The following is a 25,562-nucleotide window of genomic DNA, read 5'->3' as shown; positions in this document are numbered from 1 at the left end:
GTACAAGAAATGTACAAACAATACATATAAAAACATGGGTTAAGAGTCATAACGTCCAATCTGGCAACACGGACCTGTTACTCACTGAGGAGCGAAACTTCTGCAAGCAAATCTCAGTGCAGTGAATTGCAGCATGATGAAGGGTGTATGGGGAATAATCGCTGTCTTCCTTTTCTCCAATGCTGTGTGGGGTAAGTGTGTACTGCTCTCTAAAATCAAACCTGCTTTTCTATCAGCATATACAGGTGCATCTGAATAAATTAGAATATCAGCAGTCTTCCCCCATGATTGTGTAGCCTGAACCAGACTGAGACACCATTTAAAGGCTCAGGAAACCTTTGCAGGTGTTTGGATTTATTTAGCTGTTTAGAGTGTGACCAGGAATCTCCAATATTGAATTTTTTCACAATATTCTCATTTTGTGAGATACTGAATTTTGGATTTTTATTACCTGTAAGCCATAATCACCAAAATGTAAAAGAAATAAACACTTGAAATACATCAGCCTGTGTGTGATGAATCTATATAATATACAAGTTTAACTTTTTGTATTGAATTACTAAAATAAATAAACTTTTTAATAATCTACTAATTTGTTAAGAGACTTAGAGAAGAAGGTACTGTTATGCCAGCATGAGATTTGGCATAAATGTTGTCACTGGGGGTCAAGACAATACTTAAAAATATATATTTTCTATAAATATCCTTTTAAATCATTGCAATCATACACTGTTAAGTTCCAAGATTCTTAAAGAACAGCATTTGTTTTGTTTTCTTATTTTTTTTTGTTTTTGTTTGAGGGTCTATCTTATTGGAATGAATTAGGCTAAAGCAGGTGGGTGTATTATTGGCACATGTTTCACAACAAAATCCTTCATGTTTAGATGTATCTGAGTTTAATGGATGTGTCATGCAGCAAAAAAGATGCGCTGGTGTATATTGTCTGAGCACGAGCGAAGGAAATGTGCAGACCTGGCCAAAGCACTAGCAGCCACTTTTTCTCCAACGGCCACATTGTACAGCCAGCTGTCATGTGTGAAAGCTTTCAGCACTACTGACTGCCTCAGTAAGATACGGGTGGGTTATTGCTATGGATGTGATTTTAATTAAATAATTAATAAAAATATTTTTTTTAAATCATAAATACATTTGTAGTATACAGATTTTCTTCTCCCTGTACAATAAAATGTGTTAAAATATGTTTATCATCATGTATGCTAAAGACTATGTTATGGAATTTCTTGAATGTTGCTTATTGCTTGTCCTATCAGAACAATAAAGTTGACCTTGTGACTCTGGATGCTGGAGAGGTCTACTCAGCAGTAAAGCAGTTTGGTCTTGCAGCAGTCGCCAAAGAGATCTACCTTGATGGTAAAAATGTATTATGTAATAAACTGAGAGGAAAAATGATGTTTACATTTCAAACACTGCTTAAATGATGTGGTATCTGTTATTTTGTAGGCACATGTACCCTGGCAGTGGCCGTAGTAAGAAGCGCAAGCTCAGTAGACATCCGTTCCCTTAAGGGAACTACAAGCTGTCACAATGGAGCTCGCTGGACTTCAGGCTGGAATCTGCCTTTAGGGCAGCTGATTTCACAAAACCTCCTTCCCTGGGCTGAAGGACAGCCCCTTAGTCTGGGTGATGAATTCTGGACATTCTGAACTAGTGTTATGTTCTCAGGACATTAGGCATTTATAGATTTAAAAATAATATCTCAGCATATTTAAACCTGATCTTTATCCATTGCATCCAGTGACTGTGTGAAGGAACCATGTACAAAACGTTTTTTACCTATATTGAGAAAAGAACAGAAAACATAGTAACACTTAGGGCAGTTGTTGGGCTCGATAACTGTTTCACATATTTATTAATAACTATAACAATATTAGTAGTGTACTACAGAGAGTATAATATGATTTATGTAAGTAAATCTCTCTTTTGTTTTTTTTGACAGCTGTCAGTAACTTCTTCAATGCCAGCTGTGTGCCTGGAGCTGGTACAATGACATTCAACAACCTATGTTCCAGGTGCAAGGGTCAAAGGTCATTTGTCCCACAGAGGAACTTTTTTTGTGAGACATCTCATAATGAACCATTCTACCATAACCAAGGGGCACTCAGGTTTAAAAATACACACACACTATGCTATGCAGATGATATGAAAATAATTTACAGTACTTGGACACACAAATTCTGTACCAATTGCTTCCTTTCAGATGCCTGAAATCTGGAGCAGGAGATGTGGCTTTTGTTGATCATGCAGCCCTGAACAGAATAGATGGTTAAGGCATCTATGTATTTTTTTTTTCAGTGATCACAATACATTTGGACTTCACTATATAAATCAAAACTGTAATGTTTTTAACTCTAGTCATCTTTTAAACTTTTATTTTCCAATCTCGATCATTAACTCTGGCCATTACAGACAAGATGAAGGATGAATACAGTTTATTGTGCACAGATGGCACTCGAGCTCCACTGAGAAGTTTCAGAACGTGCAATTTAGGTCGTGGACCTGGAGGAGCCGTGGTTACACGGATAAACAACCAAAACCTTGCTCGAAGGTTTTTAACAGCAATTCAGGTAACACCTGAACCTTGTGTGTGTTAATGTCATTTCTGGTGTCATTTTACCATTTTTTTGGTGATCATTTACTATCGTTCAATTAGACAGCGTTTGGCCGGAAAGGGACGGAGAATCAACGTTTCCAACTTTTTGATTCATCAGTTTATGGTGTGGGCGATTTGCTGTTCAGAGACGTCACTGATAAACTGATCATACTGCACCAAGGCACAGATATCAATCAGGTTCTGGGGTTGGACTATGTTGCTTTACTCAAGGGTTTAAGACATGAAGGTATATTCTGTGCTAAACTTCTATTAATTCAATTAGTTTTTTTTTTAAATATAATGAATACTCATTCAGAATAATATGACAAGACTTTTTTAGTTCAATAAAGTATAGTTAAAAGGTCTGTTTTTTTTTTTCTTTTTCTTTAGCAGCAATAACAGTTGTGCAAATAACAGTCAAGTTTGACAGCACAATATTTAAAATCAATCATTTAATATTCCTGAACTCAATAGCCCTATAACTCTTATATTCTGTCAGCCTGGGCCTGATATGTTCAGTAATTAGGTCTATGTTGCACTTAAATTAGCAAAACATTATTATATACATTTGAATATCAGACCCTACATTTTAAATAAAAAAAAATTAAAATAAATATTTGTGGAGTTTTCTGTGACTACTGAAAGTTTGAGAATCCCTGTGTTATAGATATTATTTAGAATTAAAGCTTTAACAAACTAATTATTCCTGATCCTGAGGTAATATATTACAGTCTGTTTAGATAAATGGAGTTCACGTAAAAATAGACATTACGTATGTGGCATACAGTGTTCATTACAATGTACATTACAATGTTCAGCTGCATTAGATCTCACAATGTTGGACTGTTTAGCCTGTTTAGCCATTGGGATGTGTTGCTGCTGCTGTCAGACAGCTAATATAATGTATATATCTCTTAAACTGTCCACTTCATGACGTTATTATGTAATACATTATACAGTGTCTAATACAATAATTAACATGGACACTGTCTGTTCCTGTCAGCTGCAAATAACAGTAAATCTGTGTGTGTCTGTGTGTGTGTGCGTGCGTGCATGTGTGTTTAGGTAGCTCTCTGGAAGACAGTGTGGTGCGATGGTGCTGTATAAGTGATGCTGAACAGGAAAAATGTGAGCAGTGGGCTCTTAGCATAAAGTCAGACCCTCTTGTATGTGTCAGCGCTTCGTCAATGAGTGACTGCATTGAGAAAATCAAGGTCCAGTAAGATGAACAACAAAATGAATAATTAAATATACAGTATGACAGTGTGTGATTTGACTGTTTTGTACACTTCTGAATTAGATACAACAATTCATGAAAATGAACAACAGAAACAAATTGTATTATATTTTGTTTTCTTTAGCAATGCCTAAATGTGTTCCGATTCTGCACATTCTGCACTATATGACTGAGATCAAGCAGGCAGTTAGTCGATTTTCTTTCCCCTGTCTTCCTACAGAGGAATAAAGTGGATGCTGTGTCCCTGGATGCTACGCATGCCTTTATAGCAGGGAAATGTGGTCTTGCACCTGTTGTGACTGAGTATTATGGTAAATTATATCCCATACACAGGATGGAATGTTTGTTAATAACATGTCTCTGAGTGTATATCTATTCCTTATGTCTCTGTTCACAAGGCACTAAGTGTGAATTCAGTGGAGGAGAACCTCTAGAGGCTAAAGGTAAACTGTGGAGCCTTATTTATAATGACATGATTTAAGACACTGCCTTTGTTTTAATTGATATTTTTTTAACCCTGTAGACTTATCAGTGTATAGTGTGGCAATGGCACGGCGCTCCAGTAAAAGTGTTTATGTTGGGAATCTCGGTGGTCGGCGCTCCTGCCATGGTTATATATACAGTCCTGCCGGCTGGCTTCTTCCTGTCCAGCGCACACTGAGTTCAGAAAATAACAACAGCATCTTCTGTGAGCCAAACCAAGGTACTGCAAGTACTCTGAAAAAACATATAGATGATGTTTGCACCTGTGTAAATAGAAGTACTACTAGTAAGCAGTTTAGTCATTACCAATGTAACATTGGTTTTAATTACACAGTATAATAGCTAATCCACTAATTTCCTGCCTAACACTAGATTGTTATAAAAATTGTCTAGCTACTCAAGCCTAAAATAAAATAGCAACGGTTATTTAAGGCTGAGTTTGATAATAAAATGCATACCAGGAGTTCTGAAACACATATATACCATAAATATGATCACAATATGAATATAACCAAACTTTGCAGGAACTAGCAAATATTTTCATAAATGCAACTAAAAACTAAGGGTTATTTAAAGAGAATACAAAAAGCTGTCAAAAATTTATAAAAATAAGATAACCTTTAAATGTGTTTGACCAGCCAGCCTTAACTCCTGCACCAAGCCACTTGAAAAAATACCTATTTTTGGTTTGATCCTGAGCTTAAGTTAATGTCTAGGGACTTTCTATGTTTAAATTGATTTTCTCTGAGTTCCTGGTTTTCTTCCAGGCCACAAAAACCTTCTGGGATAAGGGATAGAAAAAAGTGAAAGTGGGTCAATGGGTGAGATCTGTTTAGCACGCTAAATTTTGTGAACTTTTGACAATCGCGGTGACAGTATATGACAGTATTGAAAATGTTAATCACTACTCACTACGTATTTCCTGGTGTAAATATGTAATATAATGTGTTAACTGGTAAAATGTTGAGAAATTAATAATGAATATCTTATTTTGCTGGCCTGATTACATGGTGGACTTGTGATGGCAGTGTTCTCTAAGGTGTTTTGGAAGGGCTGTATGCCAGGAGCCACAGGCAATCTGTGTAAGGTGTGTGTTGGTGGGACAGAAGATGCTGCCACCAAACGATGCTCCAACAACCACAATGAGCGTTACTATGGAAATATGGGAGCTTTGAGGTGAGATGGTACAACAATGTACATGAATTAGTTTATTAAACTAAGGCACTACAAAGCATAATATGTTTATAAATGTCTGAACTGAAACCTACACAATTTCTGTACTGGAGTATTGGAGTATAATTACAATTCTGTAGTTGTCAGGACAGATGAGGAGTCTTTCTTGGGTCCTTTAGGAAAGCCTTAAACTCTCCATGGCTTAGTCAAATGTTTAGATAGTTATCTAACAATTTATTAGAGGTTTGGCCACATTGGTGGTACCCATTTATCTTACAACAAACTTTGTGAATCATGTGAAACTAATGTCAAACATGTTGATTTAAATTAATTAATGCATTTTAACTAATTAGGTCATTTAATTATTGAAGAACTGGGCTTCGGAAACTATGGAAAATATTTGTTTTATGTATAATAAATTGGTGATGACTCTCGGTGTTAGGTGTCTTGTTGGAGACCCCAGTGGGAAAAGCTTTGGTGATGTGGCATTCATGGAGCATCACAACATAGAGAGCAACATTGAATGTAAGATAATTACCTACTTTTTATCGTTTTTGAGACACATATTCATAATTCATTTGTTTATATGTAACAAATTAGTAATTTAACAGTATGGATATTTATGGAGCTTGAATGTATGCTTTGGGTCATTTTCTTGTTGTATGGTAAGGATGGTTACAGTTAGCTGCAGTCCAGATAGAATTGCATGGTGTTAAAATATGGAACGGTAGCCATATTAGTTCAGTAATCCTTTAACTATTTAATCCACCTTTAACCTACATGTATATAATGTTAGTAAGTTCTTTAAACGTATAACATGACAGAGTAAAATATCTAAACATTTAACATGCTAACTGATGCCTGTAGAGTCTGAGATGTAACCCTTGGGCTTTTTGAAATTTCTCTGAGCATTGCATGGTCTGACCTTAGGGTGGATTTGTGGGGACGTCTACTTGGGAATATTTCTAAATTGTTGGCAACAATTACTTGTTGTATGTCATTGCTCCTTCTTGGTATTGTGTCAGCACACAAATGAATGCTCTAGACCAGCAAACTGCTCAAACTTGGGCTTTTATAGAGATGGTCGCATTTGGTGCTGATCAATTTATCAAGGACATTTGACTAGCCACACGTGGATGCTTCTTATGCTTACTTAGTTAAGGTGCACTTAGTTTGTAACACATATATTCTCTATTTTGTATACAAATTTGGATTCAATTTTTTGTATACATAGTTGTTTGACATTTTATTATATTCATCTAATGCACAGATCTGAGCAGCAGTGGCTGGGCTAATGGCTGGACTGCCAGTGATTTTGAATTGTTGTGTGCGGATGGACAACGGGCATCACTGACAGAATGGAAGAACTGTAACCTGGGAGCCATCCCGCCGAACATTGTTATGACCCGACCTGTACTGGCTGCTCGTATCTATGACTTCCTCATTAAGTCGCAGGTCTCATCAAATCATATGTACTTTTGGGTTTTTTTTTCAGATTTTTTAACCATGTTTTCTGTTTTATATATTAAGCATTTATTTTCTTATCATTTGTATATTTGATTACGCAATACAATAAACCAACGGACTTTAACAGGTCCCCTATGGAGCCCGCGGCGGTACTGCAGGGGTCCGCATATTAATGTTGAATCACAAATAATTTTTTGTAAAAAAAAACATGGGTAAAAACATCAAAAGTAAAATATTTAATCGAAAAGAATTATAACGATTACTTCAAAGTTCTATTAAACTTAAATATGATGTTTCTTTAAATGTGTAATAGTCCAATTGATAGTAAAATTAAATGGTAAATTATATTCAAATTAAAGCAGAAATGTATGTAAATATATAATAGCCCACCTGAAAATAAAAGAAAAATGTATGAAACTGTTTAAATAAGACAACTGTGAACAACTTAATACATTTTGATGTTAATTGCAAAATATGATTATGATGCATACATCTTTTTAAAAGTTTTAAATATTTACATACAGTGATGCATGTACAACAACAACATAGTTTCAGTTGTCTTAACATAATATAACTAGTGTAATATGATTGGTTTATATTAATATCAGTGGCTATGCTTGACACAATTTGTATCAGGGGGTCCCTGCCCCATGTCGCTATTGCCTAAGGGGTCCTTGACCTGAAAAACTTTAAAGACCCCTGTTCTAAACAAACAAACAAAACAAACAGATATAAAAAATGTTCTGTAATAATGTTTATTTCTGCACTGTTATATGTTTTCAGGAGACACGTCCAGACTCTTCGTTCCGACTGTTTGAGTCGCAGCAGTATGGTGAAAGTGATCTGCTCTTTAAAGATGCCACACGGTGTCTGGTCCACACTAATCACATGGACTATCGCACCATTCTGGGAGAGGATTTCATTTCACAGGCTGAAAGCATCTTTAACTGCACACATTCTGGTGAGACAGATTGTACACGCACATAAAAATCTACATATACACAATATTTCTGACAATCAACATATGATGTTTGAAATGTAATAGTTGACATCTTTAATAGAATCATACAACTTTAAATAGGTTACAGTAAATGTACAATTGTTGCTTTTCAAACAATAATGACGCAGTGGTGTAATTTTTTACACTGTTTTTGACAGACATTCTGCAGTTTTGCAACCGAGATGTGTGCAGCATATTCTGAATGTGACGACATCATATGGCATCAGGAGTGTTTCATTTTAAAATATCTAATGCTTATTTAATTACTCAATCATATCTCTCATTACTGCTGGGGCGTACTATGTTACCATTAAAACACTTTCCATGCTTTTATAGGAATCTACTCAATGCGTGGGTGGTCTGATTTAGCCAGGCGCACAGTGATCTGACCACCTGGAACTATTTTCCAGCAACAGTACATCCCAAAGTTTTTCATTCTTCACAGAATATTATTCATTACACAGTTACAAAGTGCCAACCACTTAAAAATGTATTTATTAAATAGTAACAGGATAGGCTTTAAGCATCTATAGTTATTAATGTGAAACAGAACAAGTTATATTCTCATCATTAGTTTTGCGTTTAAATGTAACAAGACAAAATACACAGCATGTTCTAGAGAAACCAGCAAACACAAAATTTCCTGTGTTCTGTTGTGGAATAATTACTAAAAAGTTTTGAAGTGCTGACACTTGGAATTCCTCCCATAAATTCTGAAAATGTTGAATAAAATGTATCAATTTCAATAATTGTTTTTTTCTTTTGTAAATAAAAAAACCCAGTATTATTCATTTATTATTAGGCTTACATTATGTGAAGCATCTATTATTTAAGCTACTGTGAATGACATGGTACAACATAAACAATAACGCATGTGAATGAGTTTATTAATATTAATGCTTTATTTACATCACAGAGACAGAGAGAGGGAGAGAGAGAGTGGGGAAGGGGAGAGAATGGGGTGACAGAGAGAGAGTGAGAAAGAAAAAAGAAAGAGAACTAAAACAGAAACATTTCTTTACATGTACAGTTGTCTATTAAAATAAAACAGAGAATAGAAGGGTGTGAGTTCAAACTCCAGCACCACCAATCTGCCACTGCTGGGCCCATGAGCAAGACCCCTAACCCTCAACTGCAAATGTATAAATGAGATAACTGTAAAGCATTTAAACTGGTGTCTACACCTGGCATGAATGTAAAAGTGAAATATTTAGAAATATAAGTACACAATTCCTATATTTACCTTTACTTGGGTAAAAGTACAAATTTTTGAGCAAAAGTATGAAAGTGCTTTTTTAAATGTTTTTTAAACTACTAAATGTAAAAGTACTGTTCTATAACAAGTGTCTTTTAATTATTTTGCTTAATTCTCCTGCACATTACAGCTTTTCATAGATGAGATTACTGGTAACATGCCTGCAGTAAGAAAAGCCGAACTCCACACAAACTCTCACAAGACTTGTAGTTGTTACACTGGTGGTCTTGCGATCAGCACAATTAATGAAGTTCACCTGAAACTTTTTTTTTTCTTCAGGTTTTTTAGGCTTTTTTTTAGTATGTAGTGGAATAAAATAATTACATTTTAAAAAGTAAATATTTGACATAACAATGTAATGAAGAAAATGTTTCCCAAATGCTCTGATACAGTGTACAGATAGTTGATAAATGTAAAGTACAGCAACAAATGTAAAAACACTTCATTATTGTCAATCACTAAATACTAGGTGTAACGGTACACGTATTCGTACTGAGATTTTCCGGTAGGTGTTTTTTGGTTTGCTACATGTGTACCAACGCAATCCTTTTTACGTCCAGAACATAGTTAAAATCTGAGTTCTCTCAGGATCGTATTAATTGGCGGACCACAGGTTTGTTTAGTCTCCGCCTTGCACTTTTAGTGCATTTGTTTTCAATAATTTTTTTATTAAACTTGAAAACATACACAACAATGCCAGGGGTATAAAAAGAAACTAGAGCTATAGTGCAGTGTCGCTGGGGCCCCTCACTCCGTACCGGAAATAATATTTGTTTTGCGTGTGCAAATGCTAATTATGAACCCAAGCCAAGTAGCAGCGTGGATTCTTTAGCGTTTTATGTCCTGCTTCAAGAATTTCTCTTAAAAGGGGAAAATCCTTACAATTCCACATATCAAGGGAGTGAATGAATGAATGATGGAAAGAATAAAGACATTTGTAAAAGTATGCTGAAATAAGAACAGTTAAGTAGATCAAATCTTTAGAAAATAAAATATTAAATGTAACACATGCTCAAATGTTAATAATAATCTGCATTAATAATAAAAAACAACAACAAGCAATTTTATGTTTTGCATTCTTCCCCTAACCGCACCGGCTTGCTCATCAGGGACAAACTAACACTTATAAAGAACATATTAACTTTTTATCACCACATTATCTGTGTAAAGCTGCTTTGAGACAATGTTCGTTGTAAAAAAGCGCTATACAAATAAAAATGAATTGAATTGAATAAAACTGAACCGAACTGTGACTCCACTTCCCAAAATGCACCAGTCTATTTCTAAGACGGAAGTGATCGTACAGACCCGACCCACGTATGTTGTATATAAGCGGTGTACAGTGTTGTGTAAGAAACATAGCGATGTAAATTCTTCAAAAAACTTCATGATCTTGTGGAAAGAATTCTCAATGTCGGTAAGTCTGCTTGTTGTTACAGGGTTTAACATGAGCTTTCTGCAGTTTAATAAGACGACGGTTCATAAAAGTCTATTAGGACGAGTTGAAAGTCAAGGTTCTGGTTGTAGATTAGGGGGTTTGTGTTTCAGGCTGGACATGTTGATCACGGAACAGTCCAGGGCTGTTTTATTGCTGTGAAAAGTGTTTGATCAGTTCTGATCATTAAAAGACCGGCTGATTTGTATTGATTGTGTGCTTTGAGCTAGAACTTTTTGTTTATTTAATAAAGTTAATAACACACACACACACACACACACACACACACACACTCATAAAAACTTATTCAACTACTTTCAAAAGGAGATGCATTTATAAAGCTTCACTTAATATAGCTTCACATTTGAATGGCTTAAGATTTGTATTATTTATTATTATTATTACTTTGTACATATTGCAAAAAAAAAAAATAAATCCATACAGATTTTTTTTTTACACAAAGAGCCAATCTGAGATTGCAGTAATCAATTTTCTCCAAAATTGAGACAGGATACAACTGAACAGATAAAGGTTTGTTGAAGGAATGAGCAGTGGCAGCATTGCAGTGCTGGAATTTAAATGTAAAATCTTCTGGTCTATGGCCCAATCAATAACCACTTCCCCAGACTAAACTTGACGTCTCCTGCTGAATTATTTCAAGATGTTTTCGATGCATTTCAGTGTTATTTTACACCAGATAAACATCTCAACTGCTATGCCATGCTTTCCAATTGGCAATGCAAGTAAGCATGCAGATACGTAATAAGAAAAACAATGCACTTGATTTCTTTGCTTTCTTGCCTTGATTATCTGTGAGTCTGTATCTGTCAGATGGGTTGTACATTAATTGGGCATTACGACTATACACAGGATGATCATATTAGTTCATATTTACTCCTATAAAAGAGAAGTGGTTGTATCACACAGTGATGCTGTCCATATTGCATTAGGATAAAATCAGTCTTATTAGTGCAGTAATTACAGCAGAAGCATCATGGGCTCAATAGTTACATTTTCAAACTTTTTTCAGTTCCCCCAGATGCTGCTGCCATGGCGATCCCTGTCTCAGCGTGTGACAGTGGGAAATCGTGCTGCCTCTTCAGTTCCTGTTGGTGCACTTGACTTTGTTCCATCCAGCAGCTCAGCTGACAGAGGCACCTTGGAGCAGCTCCAGACCTTTGTATCACAAGCCTCAAGGCTGTTTGTGTTAACAGGAGCTGGACTGTCGACCGAGTCAGGAATCCCTGACTATCGTTCAGAACGTGTGGGGCTGTACGCACGCACAAATCGCCGTCCAATGCAGCACATCGAGTTCATGCGCAGTTCCAAGGCTAGGCAGCGTTACTGGGCCCGCAATTATGTGGGCTGGCCGCTGTTTTCTTCCCACATGCCAAACTCAGCTCACTATGCCCTGAGGGACTGGGAGGAGAAGGGTAAAGTTCACTGGCTTGTCACTCAAAATGTGGATGCTTTACATTCAAAGGCAGGACACCAGAGTCTGACTGAGCTTCATGGCTGTTCTCACAGGTAATCTAGGTGGAAAGGTTCACTTCCTAGGACTTGAAAACATTTATTATTACAGTTCAATTGTAAACAAATTCCAAAAAACATAAATAATAAGTGTTTATTAGCAATATAGTATTTTTACAGAAACAATTTCAAAGAAAATTATTTAGTATTTCTTCAGTTTGACCCAAACACGCTTAATGTTGAAAACACTTTTAATTTATCTTTATTTTTAACGCAGTATGCTTATTTGTGTGTGTCAGGGTGGTATGTATGGGCTGTGGGCAGATGACTGCACGCAAGGAGCTGCAGAAGTATTTTGCTGCACTAAACCCCAGCTGGGAGGCAAGCGCAGGCGAGGTGGCACCGGATGGAGATGTGTTTTTGGAGGATGAGCAGGTGCTGCAATTCAGGGTTCCCTCGTGCCGGTCCTGCGGTGGCATCCTAAAACCTGCTGTGACATTTTTTGGTGATTCAGTGGACCGGGCAGTTGTGCAGTTTGTGCACGACAGGTTGGCTGAGGCTGACGCTGTGCTTGTGGCTGGATCCTCACTGCAGGTGAGCACTGAGAGCACTTTATCATACAGCTACAAAATACCATAAAGCATTAATGCTGTTATTCTTTTTTTTTTAATTTTAATAAACATAAAGGGAATTATTGATTCAGTATGAGGTATTGTTATCAGGACAGATATTGCCCTGAAGCACATTTCACAAGTTCGTCTGTAAACAGTGCAGAAACACTGCTGATTGATTGCAGCTCAGTTGACAGTAAAAATCTACAAGCCTTCAGTTTGCACGCATGGACTGGTTGCCCTCACTGACACTGCAAACTGTATCAGTAAGGTTTTGCATGCAATGAATATGGGAGACATTTAAATGGGCATTTCTGTGTGGCAGAAAAACTAACAAAAAAAACCACTATATCATTTCTCCCAAGGTATTTGTTAAAAGAAGTATTTCAAAAACATGCCTGCCCCAGGAGAAAAATTATAATTATGTAGGCATCAGTGTGAGAAATAAGAATATTTAAATGTAGCGTGTTTGAATGTGATGATCTCAACTGCATCACGTACACATCTGTATAACACGGCAAATATTACCCAATTTTAATGCTGGGATGTGGAGGGGAAGAATTGTAAAAAATGTGTAACACACCTAACCATGGAGTTTCCCACTTATACCATGGGCACTTGCCAGCATTGTAGTTGATGTTTGCAGTAGAAAACTAAGATAGATTAAAACTAAATGAAACTATTTGTTTTTATGCATTTTTAAAATATTTTGCATGTCTCTCTGACACCTTCCTACTAATAATGTTGTTAGTTCCCTATGGCATTTGTTTCCTTTATATTTCTTATCGTTACGTTATCTTCTCCAGTTTGTCTACTCCACACTGTGCCTCAGCTCATTAAGCTCATCAAAATTGCCATATTTACCATATAAGTCAAATGCATTCATTCATTTACTTAAGTAACATAATTAGAAAATGTTTGCAATAGCAAAGCAGCACAAAACAAAAGTACAGCTTCATGGTTGGTAGTATTTTCAAATTCAGCTCTACTGTTATTTCCAGGTGTATTCTGGGTACCGTTTCCTGTTAACAGCCCATGAGAGACGACTCCCAGTGGCCATCGTGAACATTGGCCCTACAAGGGCTGACCATCTTGCTGAGCTTAAAGTGAGTGCTCGATGTGGAGAAGTGCTCCCGATCCTCAATGCCAGCTGAGAGCAAGAACTCTTTTGGTGGTATTCAACTCAGAATCCTTGTTCTTTAGTTTTACATGAACAATTCTGTAATAACCATTCAACTCTACCTCACTGTGCACTGATGAGAAGACACTACGAAACAGACTCGTCATTGCTTGCAATTAGTTATGTTTTAATGATTTAGCTCATTTCCTTTAGTGCAACCTACATGAATGAGAAGAATGAAGGGAAAATTGAGAGGGTTTATGGTTTTTAGGTTGCAATACAGACCTCATAACACTTGATAAGTGTCACTCCTTTTTTTTTTTTTTTTTTTACTGTTCTATTACATGCACCTCAGGGCAACTCAAGTGAAAGTCAGACATATGTTTTGTTTTTAGGCTTTTATCTGTAATAATATGAATGGGAATGTTTTAATTAGTTGGCTACCCACTAAATTGGACTAAACGATTGGTCACTGGATATAAGCATTAATTTAGTTAATGCCCTATATATTGTAGTTCAATTTAATATATTTGCTGTAAATTTAAATGATAATACAAAAGGTTAAATGTTTGTGGTTGCACAGTCTCACATCTGAAATTCTGCTCATTATCTCATTATTGAGTAATACTCAATATTTAAGATATGTATGAATGCATTTAGACTTGTACCTCTGAACTTTAAAATGTGATTTGTAAATGGTTAACTGCTTTTCGATTTGTGTTTGGGTCAAATTTGTCAAAACAAGGGGGAAAAATATTTACATTTAATAAGATTGTCTTTCTTTCTATTTCTGCAAAACTAACTAAAAATGGTTATGGGGAGAGTTAGATTTCATTAAATAAGTCTGAATAAACTTTAACCTGGTATACAGCAAAAATTTATCTTTATCTGGAATCTTTTAATCGCCTACATGATGCTAACTGACTGACTAATAACACATGACACACATTCTGGCTGTTCCTGGTAGTTTATAACGTGCATGCACTTTTCATCTTTACCAGTCAATAGTTGACTAGACAGCTAGCTGACTTAGATAATAATAATAGAAAAATAGATTGATTGGTTTGATATTTCGGGGTTATATAAATTACTATGGATTTCACAGTGCTAAAATCCCAGTGTGTCAGCTTGTGTAAAAGTAAATTTAACAATTAACTAGTTGCTGTCTAACTTTGCTACTGCAAATTCTTGTGTCATGGTATATTACAGTTTGGGTTTTTGGTGATATAAATCAATGCCAACAGTGTGATCAAATACAAGTATGTAATCCCACTCATATCTACTTGTAGTAAATACAAGCTAGTGGACTAATGATTAGTGGTTAATTGGCTATTAGGTATTAAGGATCACAAAGATTTTTCCTGCTCCAAATTATAAGAATAACAGGGCAGATACCAAACATAAACCTCTTTCAGTAGTTACTTGTGTATAGAAAAATACACTAGAATTAGATTTTTTATTTTTTTTTTAGGATTTAAGAGGAAAGTATAAAGCCATGTGCCTTTTAAAGTTTAAAAGGTCACCAATATAACGTTTTATTTTTATTTAATTGCCAAGTGAAGTATTTTGGACTTCTGGGAAAACCAACCAGACCAAAACCACCTCCAATAGTCATGAAAAATACACAAAAATGGTATAAAGAAGTAAAACTGGGTCTGATTTCCTCCTAGCCCAGTTTGTAAACTCATAAATTATCACTTGTGGTCTTTGGTGAACACACACAAAAAAAGAGGCTTTGAAACAGTACAACCAAATAAAAGCATAAGCATTTACAGGGCTACAGAGGGCAACATGACAGTTTCCTGTGAAACACTGAGTTCAGTGAAAACTTTCTGTTCACCAAATTGGGTTCTCAGGCGCTCCATCCAGTTTTCTATATAGGTACCAACTTCTGCCTGCAACACTTCAGGGACACTGAATGAATAAAGACAACTGCTATGCAGCTTTGGATCACATAACGGCCAGCAAACCCAAACCTTATTTACAACCAGTGGGGTCATAGTCAGACAGTTCTCAACACTCTGCACTTGATCAAACCAGTATGAAGCAGGATAACCCAGGAGAATCCCAAACAGTGTGCACAAGTTCCACTGGTCATAGAGCTCCTCTGTCACCACACTGACTGATGGATGCTTGTTGTCTTTGTCTGTAATAAAGTCCAGCATGTCTTTGACCATTCGCTTGGTGCTACTATCCATAACAATCAGACATGGCTGCTCCTTCCATGGACAGACATCAACAATGAGGACATTGTTTTTCTTAAGCACTCCACTCAAATGTTCTTTCATTCGAATAGAGTTCACAACAAGACAATTTTCATTAATGGAGAGTATTTGGAGCGTTGTAGTCAGTTCTCCGGCCTCCTGAAGTGAACGGACGTATTGCTGGATCTGTTCTGCACACGCACCATTAAAATCATACAGAACGGCCGGTTTAAGGCCCAGATCAACAGCAATGATTTGCACAGCGATATCAAGACATAATGAATGAGGAATTTGTCTCTTCTTCTTTCCACAACAGAGAAACCTCTGGGCTGTTGAGATGAAAATTTCTGCTGAGGCCACCATTTTCCTTTTTCTCTCTATGATCCAGTCTATAAACACAAATAAGCTGAAAGACAAGGCAACAATGGAAATAAGAGTGGTTTATATTTACTGTTTCATAGTCATAACCTGGTAGCAAGGTTTGCGCAGTATAAACAATCACCTGGAGATTATATTCATGCATGCATAATATACTTTTGTTTGCAGTTTTATTTCTTTGTACTTTTCATTTGGTATAATTTTGATACTGTGTTGAAAGTCTAGCAATTTGAAAAGCGAATTTTAGTTTTTAACTGATTTATTTATTTTTTATTCAAGCTGTTTACAGTGCCAGAAACTATGTAACATCAGGTCAACTAATTTGTCATGTGGATGAACGCAGTTAAGTTCATTTCAAACTATTATGCATCATTTAAACATTGTGTAACATTTATTAATTTCCCTGTCCCTGGTCATGGTTGCAAAGGATCTGGAGATTTTTCCAGGAACACTGATAAGAATACATCCTGAACTTTTTCCTATGAAGGGCCAAAAATCTAACTTATTTGAGGGACGTGGGCTAAAAATAAATGTTGGATTATATCATTTTAAAATTAAAGTTATGGTTTCACAATATCTAAAAGTAATACATAATGAACATTAGTCTGTAATATCTTTAACTAATGCAGTTTTACTTTCAAATTGTAGTTTAGTATAACTTATAGTATAATGAGAAACAATCCGGTTTATTGTACAATAAGTTTAAAGCCTAATACAGCTTTATTCACTGATCTCTAATGAGAGACATGAAGCTGATCCGTTTTATATATATATATATATATATATATATATATATATATATATATATATATATATATTTTCCAAAGCTTTTTCCAAAGGTTTTTCCTTTTTTCATATATATAGCATGGTCAAATCAACTGCCACCATTTCCAACTTTGTCCAATGGGTCCTAGTTTGGGCATCTTTGCTCTAGACAGATGTCAATCACAGGGACAAACACTCACTCACTCACCTTTAACACACACACAAACAGAACATGTCACTACATCTGGAATGGTTGTGCATGGTGCCATCAATAAACTGGTGTCCCATCCAGGGTTATTTCCTCCTCTGGCCCAGCAAACAGGTTCTGAACTCATCTCCACTATGACCAGGATAAAGCAGTTAAGAGATAAACTTAAATACAATTTCTATCCAGAACTCAATCCAATGAACACTGTAAGTTTTGGCATGAAAGACTTCTTTAATCTCACCTCCACTCTGTAGATCAGCAAAACTACAGCTTTCCTACACCCAGTATAGTGCATTACATGCTTACATGGGAGCCTTCTGTGATTCAGCCATATTTTACCACGCTTCCTATTGAGGTTTGTTCAAAATAAAATGTAGGCCAAAATAAATGGATCGTGCGATTTTAAAATAGACACCCAACCCTATACCGAAATCTGTCTGCATTACTTTTAAAAAATTATATGATTTTTTTTTTTTTTATGTTTCATTAACAACCTCTTAGTTTAGCTTGAAGCTTCTCATGACTTTTATGATGAAAGTTTTTCCATGACCAGGAAGTAAAGAGTATTTTCTACAGTGTATTGAGTTTGCCATCATGTGTGCTGTGTGATGAGAGATCTCTTTGCTTTCAGACAGTCGTTGTATGTCGTGATGTGTGGGAAAATAGTGTTGAACAGAGATTCGTGTTCTTCACGAGAGTTGAGAGGTGTTGGGAGTCGAATCATGGGTTCGGAAGACGTACTCAGGAGTGCATCAACTCTTGCATCATACAACGTCCTGCTTCAGGTGTGATTTTGTCCTGATCCGAATGTTATCAGTGCCCGTAGACATTATTTAACACGAGTTTGTGCTTTGGGTTGTTGTTATTCAGGTTCTGTTCCGGATGCTTACTTTCTTCCTGAACGCGTTCACATTGCGCTTCGTATCCAAGGAGTTGATAGGCGTGGTAAATGTCAGGTATGGTATGGTGTTGTATGTTCACGGTTTTTCTGGTTGTCTGTGTTTAATGTGAAGGCTTACAACCGTGTTGGTGTTGCAGGTTGACGCTGCTATACACCACATTGGTGTTTCTGTCCAGAGAGGCGTTCCGGAGGGCGTGTCTAAGCGAAGAAGGGGCGGGGCGTAATTGGAGACAGGTCATCAACCTGCTGTGGCTTACGTAAGCACATCCTCTGTCCTCAACATCCATTGTCTCTGCCCTGTTACTTAGAAATCATTCGTTATCCTGATCAGGGTGACGGTCAGTCCGGAAACAATAACAGGGACAGTTGTGAGTGCTGGGTGTCAAGTCAAGAAGTTTTATTGTCATTCAAACCATATATAGCTGACGCAGTACACGGTGAACTGAGACGTTTCTCAAGAACCCTGGTGCTACGTAAAACAACATAGAGCTACATCACACAACATATATCTACATACAGAACACAGAGTTGAAGACTAAAGTAAGTTGTCCTAGCCACATAAAATGCAGTGTGCAACCTAGTGCAATTAGCGCAGGACAAAAGACAGTGCCAACAGACAATACAAAAACGTACAGAATAGTGCAGGACAGATACACAAAATACACAAAATAGGACTGACCAGTATACCTTCTGTATAATGTTATACAATGAAATATGCAAAAAAAAAGAACTGTAAACAAGTGTACTGGTAAACATATACACAAAATGTTGTGCAAAACAGCAACAACAGCAATCAAGTGGGTGTGTGGAAACAGTATGTAAAAAGTTATAATATAATATGGGTGATGCAATAGACATGTTTTTGTATGAATTCTATAGAATATTTTAGTGTGTGTTCGAGTTCAAATTTGTAAAAGTTCAGTAGCACACATTTAAATGAAAGAGGGAGTAAGTAAGGATGTGAGGTGGGGATACACCCTGTCAGCCTCAGGGCACCATGCACAGTGGCAATACACATTCACAGACCTGGCAATTTAGAGTACTCAGTCCACCTGATATGTTTTTGGGATGAAGGAAACCCAAAAACCTCAGGGAGAACATGTGAATCTGACCCTCTCGCCCTTCTTGCTCGTCAGGCTGCCACTCGGCTTTCTCTGGGGTGTGTTACTGGTATGTGTGTGGCTGTGGTTACTCCAAGCTCCAGACCCTAAGACTATCCCACATTATGGACCTGCTGTGGGAATCTTCTGCATGGCTGCTCTAACCGAACTGCTCGCTGAGCCTCTGTGGGTTCTTGCTCATGCTCATATGCTTGTTCGCTTAAAGGTAAATAGGGAAGCATTTTTAAACGGTTTATTTTTAAGCTAAAGTAAGTGTATTGTTTGTATTGCTCTAATTGAAGCCTCAATTGTGTCCATGTTTGTGTTCTGATTAGGTGATTGCAGAAAGTCTAGCAATAATTGCCAAGTGTCTTGTCACCGTCGTCATGGTGGTCTCTGCTCCTCATTGGGGTCTCTATATATTCTCTGCTGCCCAGGTAAGTGTATACGATAGTAAGGGATAATTCACAGCTAGGTGAAGAATCACTTGACACAAAATTTATTCATTTAATGCCCACCTTGCTGTGCATTATTCTGCTCATACCATGGTCATTTTCCAGTACTGACAAGTTTAAGATCTTGTTAATGATGCAACTCAAAACTGACAGAATGCATAAAAAGAACGGTTAAAGTTTGTAACTTATTTCATATACAGATCTAGAGTGGAGACATGCACTCCCGCGGGCAAACAAGAGAGACAATATGCAATTGGTGAATGCGGGTGTGGGCGGTAAATACTCATGTGTGCGGGTTGTGGGAGAATAAAATAATTTGCGGGACTTCCGCCAAATGGTCTTTAAAATATATTTTTATAAATAGATTACTAAAAACAAATAACCTGTTATGTATCTACTGCACTAAAGCAACAATGGCAACTATAATAAAATAAAAAGTTTTACAGGCACAAGGTCAGAAGCGAACTCTCGCGTGGTTCATGCGCGGTAGCTACTAGAGCACAGAGGCACAATGTCTGAAGTACAAGACAGAGGAGAATCACTGAGTGCTACAGATATTACTTCATTATTAAAGAAAGGAACATACAACACAACAAACCCTTGGCATGTTTTTTTAATTTTTTTATTCATATAATTTCAGTTAATGTTCTGAAAAGCTCACTGTTCATGTCCATGTTCATCATTTACACAAAAAGTCCAAATAAAACGAAACGTTTGTTTATTTTCCATTTCTTTTTATTTATATTCAAAAGGGTAGCAAGTGAAAATAAAAAAACAAAAGCAGAGTAGCGGAAAGAAGCAGCCAGTGCAAAATAGCATATATTTTTGTGGGACCTATCTTGTGCATTTCTTTTTATTTAGAGTCCTGTCCACAGTAAAAAAACACATTTAGAGATAAAGAAGTGCATGAAGATTATACTTATTTCACTAGAAAGTGTTTGTGTGTGTGTGTGTGTGTGTGTGTGTGTGTGTGTGTGTGTGTGTGTGTGTGTGTGTTTTCTAGCTAGCTGCCTCTTCATCCTTTGTAAATCTTTCCTTTGTGTGTTTGTTTTTAGTGTGTGTATGCTGGGTTCTTGTGTCTATGCTACGTTGTCTATTTCATCCATTTCCTTGGTTCTGAGGAAGCAGAGAAGGTGGTCTTTCCACTGCATCGTATCTCAGAGCTGCTGCCCACCAGAATAAACGGACAGGTACCTTTTATTTTTCCGAGCTGTGAAATAAGCCTAAATCAACTTAGATGTAAAATGTTATTAATTTATATTTAAGAGAAATGTTATTTCTTAATAGAAGATAATTCACTAGATCCAGAGATAAAGTATATAAGTTTAATATACGTCATGTGACATTTTAAAAATACAACTATGCTAAATGTTCTCATTTCCTGTGTAGCCTCTGATAAATTGGAAGCTTGCCACATTGACTTGGAGTTTCTTCAAACAATCTTTCCTCAAACAGATTCTCACAGAAGGTTTTCTAAACAAACACACCATCCATATTCTACCTGATTGTTTTGTGTCATTCTGAACGAGTTGTGATCACATTCATTTTGCAGGCGAGCGTTACGTAATGACCTTTCTGAATGTTCTCAACTTTGGAGACCAGGGTAAATACATTATTCAAACACATAAAAAAAAAAAACCCCACCCTTTTTTGGGGGTATACCGTTTGACACTCGTCTTTATAACTGTTTTTTTTTTTTTATAAAGGGGTGTATGATATAGTAAATAACCTTGGCTCGATGGTGGCGCGCTTTCTTTTCCTGCCTATTGAAGAGAGTTTCTATGTATTCTTCGCCAAGGTGTTAGAGCGTGGACGAGCCGTACGGCACCAGAAACAAGTCAGTACCTTCCATCATACGCCTGCCCTTTGTCTGTTAATCACACAAGCAAAAGCTTGGGGGTTTGATAAATGATTTGTGGTCTGCAGGAGGAGGTCACTATTGCAGCTAATGTACTGGAAAGTTTGCTGAAGCTGGTTCTTCTGATTGGCCTGATTATCACTGCATTTGGTTACTCTTACTCTTACCTGGCCCTCGATATGTACGGAGGGGAACTTTTGAGCAGCGGGACAGGTAAAGCTTACATAAAATATTGTAGAAAACCATTAATATTCTATAAACGTTTGTGGCATAATTGAACGATCATGTATTTAGTCATTCTGTTTTGAAAGCTATTGAAATGCATATGCATATATTTATTATCTAATTAAATGTATAATGTTGTGTGGGTGTTTCAGGTCCATCCCTTCTGCGCTGTTACAGTTGTTATGTACTACTTTTAGCCATTAATGGTGTAACAGAGTGTTTTGTTTTTGCTGCCATGAGTAAGGAGGAGGTAGACAGGTCAGTTTGTATTCACACACATAATTTAAATATATTGCATGCAAGTACAATAAATATTATGTTCTATCTATCATATAATTTAGTTAAAATTGTTTGTAGCTATTTTTTAATAAAAGATTTATTGGTGGAATTATGCAGGTATAATGTGGTTATGCTGGGACTATCTGCCTCCTTCCTGCTGCTTTCCTATTGGCTGACTTGGCTGTTTGGGGGCGTCGGTTTCATCCTGGCAAACTGCTGCAACATGGCTTTGCGAATAATCCATAGCCTTATTTATATACGCCACTACTTTCAGCACAGTGACCACACCCCCCTGTCAGGGCTCCACCCACATCCAGCAGTAATTATTACTCTAGCACTAAGTTCCATCCTGACAGCCTTCTCAGAGGTAATGCTAACAATAAATAAATTATATTCACTACAAAAACTGTATCGCAGGATTATTATATTTCTTTTTTCTGTGTATTCTAGCATATGCTGTGTTGTGACGGAGGCTGGTTGCTGAGGCTGGCGCATATCTCCATTGGAGCAGTTTGTTTACTGGTTGTGGTCATTGTGGTGTTTCTTACAGAAACAAGACTTGTTCAGTTCATTAGAACTCAGCTACTACCGAAATACAGCAAAAAACGCACATGACCTTAACGTCAATCAAACAATCAATAATCAGTCTGGTGTTGGACCATGTGTTGGCTTGTTAAATGTAGGTGTTTCTCAGACATTAAGAATTCTTTTAACTTCGGGTTGGTCGCCGTGTTTGCAAACTTTTATATTGTTTTATAATGGAAGTAATGATACGGGGTATTATGCAAGTAATAAAAAAGAAAAATCAGTTTTCCGTTGCAAAGCAATTTTTAAAACGTGATTCTACAAAATGTTTTACAATTTTGGGTTTACAGACAATACACAAACATCTAAGAAATGTATTATGTCTGTTCTAATGATGGGAACACGGGATAAACACATTCTAGCCTGAGACTGTTTTATAAATGGACAAAGTTGCAGTTGTTTTTTTTTTCTTTTCTTTTTTATGAGAAATTATTAAATTATTTGCTTTTACTTTATCATTATAATTGTCAAAATTATATACAACTTGCAATACCATATTTATTATATGCAAATCATATGTGAGGTAATTACAAATTATGAATGATCTCACTTCAAATTAGTTTTGCATTTTGTAATTTTTAGAACTCTGTGACGCAAATTGTGATGGAAAAACTGATAAATCATTGACAAAGCCATCTGTTAGAATGACCTTTCTTGGAAGTCACTTTCAAAGAAAATGGAGCTGAGAAAATATTTGGGCCAGATAAGGGACAACAGAAGATTGACGTTATGAATCTATCCATTAATGAAATGATAAAACATAGTGCGAATGCCAGATTTCAAGTGTCTTAAGTATTAAATTATTAAATTTTATGTACTTCAATAAAAATATGGGCTGCACTATCCAATAATTATTACTGCGAGCATATTGTGAAAAAAAAGAAGAAATAATTAAATTGTTCTCGTCATTGTGATGATTAACCACATTGTATTACACCTTTGTGCATTCAGACTTCTCTGTTGTAATGCGTTGAGCTCACGGACTAATGATCGTGATGAGAAGCAGATGAGGATGAGCGAATGACAGCAGCTGTTAGATCTAACATCTTTTAAAAAGTTAGCTTTGCTTAAGTACACAGTATGTCATTTCAGAGGAATGAGGGAGGGAGTTTATGTTCTGACCTAACAAGATCACAAATGAAAAACATGCAATGAACAAGTGTGCATGCATGCTTGCGTACAAGCGTGCGCGCACACAGTTTAATCAAAAGAGCCAGAAGCACTGCTTTAAAATACCTAAAGCCCCAACAATTTACTTTTCACAAATGTTTGAGCTGGTTAAAATGTAAAGCCATCATATACTATGAAAACTGAGGGAAAAGAGAGAGGAGGGAGGAGTAAAGGACTGACTCATGCTTTGGCCAGCACAATTACGGTCCACTGGGGATGTGTTTAAAGGAAGGAAGGAAACCTCACTTTCAAGAGAGGACTCCAAGCAAAGCTACAGTAACAGTTTGGATTTGAGCACCAGCTGAAAGATCCTGAACATGTCCCAGGTTTGTGGAGAAGCTCTTCTGTAATCTGTAGAGATTCTTTGAGATTGAACATCAGGAGCAAAGTTTATCACTATTTCTTTCTTTTCTTACAGCTACATGAGGATGGAGAGGAAGAAAAACTAAAGAGGCCAGAGGTGAGAAATGAGGACCTGATTGAAGCCAGAGATAAGTTGGCGTCTGGGACCGCGATGAAGAGTAAAACTTTTGAAGTGATGGAGGAATGTGGTGAGTGGAGTGATGACCCTGTCAGTAAAGTAAAACAGGCTCTGTGTGATGCACCAAAGAGAATAATAAGAACAGAAGTGCTTGCTTGATGGGATATAAAATATGTCTGTATGCTTGCCATGGGTTTGCTGTGGTTTCCACTCCATATAAAGTAGCAAAAGGTTTCAAACCCAGGGCACACAAACACACAATTACTCCCTGTGGAGAGACAAAACTGTTTATGCATAAGTCTCTAGCCGCTCCGTGAACATGGGTTAGTACATCGCTGGATTATGTATTTATAGGGTAATTAGTGCAGTTAAACATTATAGCATAAGTTTTTAATTTTCTGTAGTCTTTCTGAACTTTATAACAGTTTAGCTAATTTAGAACTTTTGTGGAATGTTAATAAATTCATCTCTCCAACATAAGATATTAACTTATGTTAATCTCTTGTCATGCAGAACGTGTGGGAAAAGCTGCTCCATCTGTGTTCAGCACTGTTCGATCAGGAGGAGAGACTGTCTTCAACAAAACATGGAAAAAGTAACAAGGAACAATTTTTTTGATTTTCCAATTTTCCAAAATTTGTAACCTTTGAAATAAAAGGATCGATTAAAAAAATTCCAGAGATTTTCTCTGAATTGTTACATGTGTGATTTCAGGCACTTTTTTTTACAGATCCTGGTGTTTTACTTACATTTTACATTTACGGCATTTAACAGATGCCTTTGTCCAGAGCGACGTACAACAGTGCTTGGTGTATCTACAATGAATTAATATACACTGGTACGCTAGATTACAAGCTTAATAGAAATCAGACTATAACTCTTTGATTTTTACAAAGCAAACTTGGAAAGTGCTAATTTAAGTGTTTCAGGAAGAGGTAGGTCTTCAACCATCCCTTGAACATAGCCAGGGACTCCGCTGTGTCTCTTTACACAAATATAGCGTAACCTGTTTTGTATTCTGTTTTTTTTTTTTGGACTGTTCTAAATACGTTTTTCATACATTGTAGGTGAATACTGAGCCAGAAAGTGTA

The 25,562-nt window shown here is 36.6% G+C and overlaps 5 protein-coding genes across 6 annotated transcripts; 4 read left to right on the top strand and 1 right to left on the bottom strand.

Annotated features, from left to right (window-relative positions):
- The first annotated feature begins 101 nt into the window (after nucleotides 1-101).
- Nucleotides 102-8,762, top strand: sxph (saxiphilin). Its single transcript, XM_046854356.1, has 17 exons — nucleotides 102-191; nucleotides 917-1,077; nucleotides 1,272-1,371; nucleotides 1,462-1,641; nucleotides 1,958-2,123; nucleotides 2,219-2,283; nucleotides 2,428-2,585; nucleotides 2,672-2,858; nucleotides 3,677-3,825; nucleotides 4,069-4,159; nucleotides 4,247-4,291; nucleotides 4,372-4,551; nucleotides 5,360-5,507; nucleotides 5,947-6,029; nucleotides 6,775-6,959; nucleotides 7,755-7,932; nucleotides 8,130-8,762. Exons 1-17 carry the CDS (start codon nucleotides 134-136, stop codon nucleotides 8,171-8,173), a joined length of 2,178 nt encoding a protein of 725 aa, XP_046710312.1. The 5' UTR covers nucleotides 102-133; the 3' UTR covers nucleotides 8,174-8,762.
- Nucleotides 8,763-10,529: 1,767 nt separating this feature from the next.
- sirt4 (sirtuin 4) lies at nucleotides 10,530-14,739 on the top strand. Its single transcript, XM_046850622.1, has 4 exons — nucleotides 10,530-10,643; nucleotides 11,692-12,188; nucleotides 12,431-12,725; nucleotides 13,744-14,739. The coding sequence occupies exons 1-4, from the start codon at nucleotides 10,614-10,616 to the stop codon at nucleotides 13,894-13,896; spliced, it is 975 nt and encodes a 324-aa protein (XP_046706578.1). The 5' UTR covers nucleotides 10,530-10,613; the 3' UTR covers nucleotides 13,897-14,739.
- A 625-nt stretch (nucleotides 14,740-15,364) lies between these two features.
- Nucleotides 15,365-17,835, bottom strand: c1h1orf74 (chromosome 1 C1orf74 homolog). Of its 2 annotated transcripts, none has more exons than XM_046850625.1 (3): nucleotides 17,659-17,835; nucleotides 17,418-17,581; nucleotides 15,365-16,472 (listed from the first exon to the last, which is right to left on the bottom strand). In XM_046850625.1, exon 3 carries the CDS (start codon nucleotides 16,427-16,429, stop codon nucleotides 15,632-15,634), a length of 798 nt encoding a protein of 265 aa, XP_046706581.1. In that variant the 5' UTR covers nucleotides 16,430-16,472; nucleotides 17,418-17,581; nucleotides 17,659-17,835; the 3' UTR covers nucleotides 15,365-15,631. The 2 variants fall into 2 exon arrangements, with proteins under 2 accessions (XP_046706581.1, XP_046706580.1); XM_046850624.1 differs by having other exon boundaries at nucleotides 17,418-17,549.
- A 136-nt stretch (nucleotides 17,836-17,971) lies between these two features.
- On the top strand, nucleotides 17,972-23,043 carry rft1 (RFT1 homolog). Its single transcript, XM_046850621.1, has 13 exons — nucleotides 17,972-18,202; nucleotides 18,288-18,373; nucleotides 18,456-18,575; nucleotides 19,455-19,644; nucleotides 19,754-19,855; nucleotides 20,929-21,063; nucleotides 21,263-21,341; nucleotides 21,426-21,476; nucleotides 21,580-21,710; nucleotides 21,800-21,944; nucleotides 22,109-22,214; nucleotides 22,353-22,602; nucleotides 22,686-23,043. The coding sequence occupies exons 1-13, from the start codon at nucleotides 18,026-18,028 to the stop codon at nucleotides 22,848-22,850; spliced, it is 1,737 nt and encodes a 578-aa protein (XP_046706577.1). The 5' UTR covers nucleotides 17,972-18,025; the 3' UTR covers nucleotides 22,851-23,043.
- An 859-nt stretch (nucleotides 23,044-23,902) lies between these two features.
- Nucleotides 23,903-25,170, top strand: mustn1a (musculoskeletal, embryonic nuclear protein 1a). The gene is made up of 3 exons (XM_046850629.1): nucleotides 23,903-24,316; nucleotides 24,409-24,541; nucleotides 24,985-25,170. The coding sequence occupies exons 1-3, from the start codon at nucleotides 24,308-24,310 to the stop codon at nucleotides 25,068-25,070; spliced, it is 228 nt and encodes a 75-aa protein (XP_046706585.1). The 5' UTR covers nucleotides 23,903-24,307; the 3' UTR covers nucleotides 25,071-25,170.
- The last annotated feature ends 392 nt before the right edge of the window (nucleotides 25,171-25,562 follow it).

This window comes from Silurus meridionalis, chromosome 1 (assembly GCF_014805685.1).
Source record: "Silurus meridionalis isolate SWU-2019-XX chromosome 1, ASM1480568v1, whole genome shotgun sequence".
Taxonomy (NCBI): Eukaryota; Metazoa; Chordata; class Actinopteri; order Siluriformes; family Siluridae; genus Silurus; species Silurus meridionalis.
The sequence above is the reverse complement of the archived record's forward strand: the minus strand, read 5'-3'. Positions and strand labels throughout refer to the sequence as shown.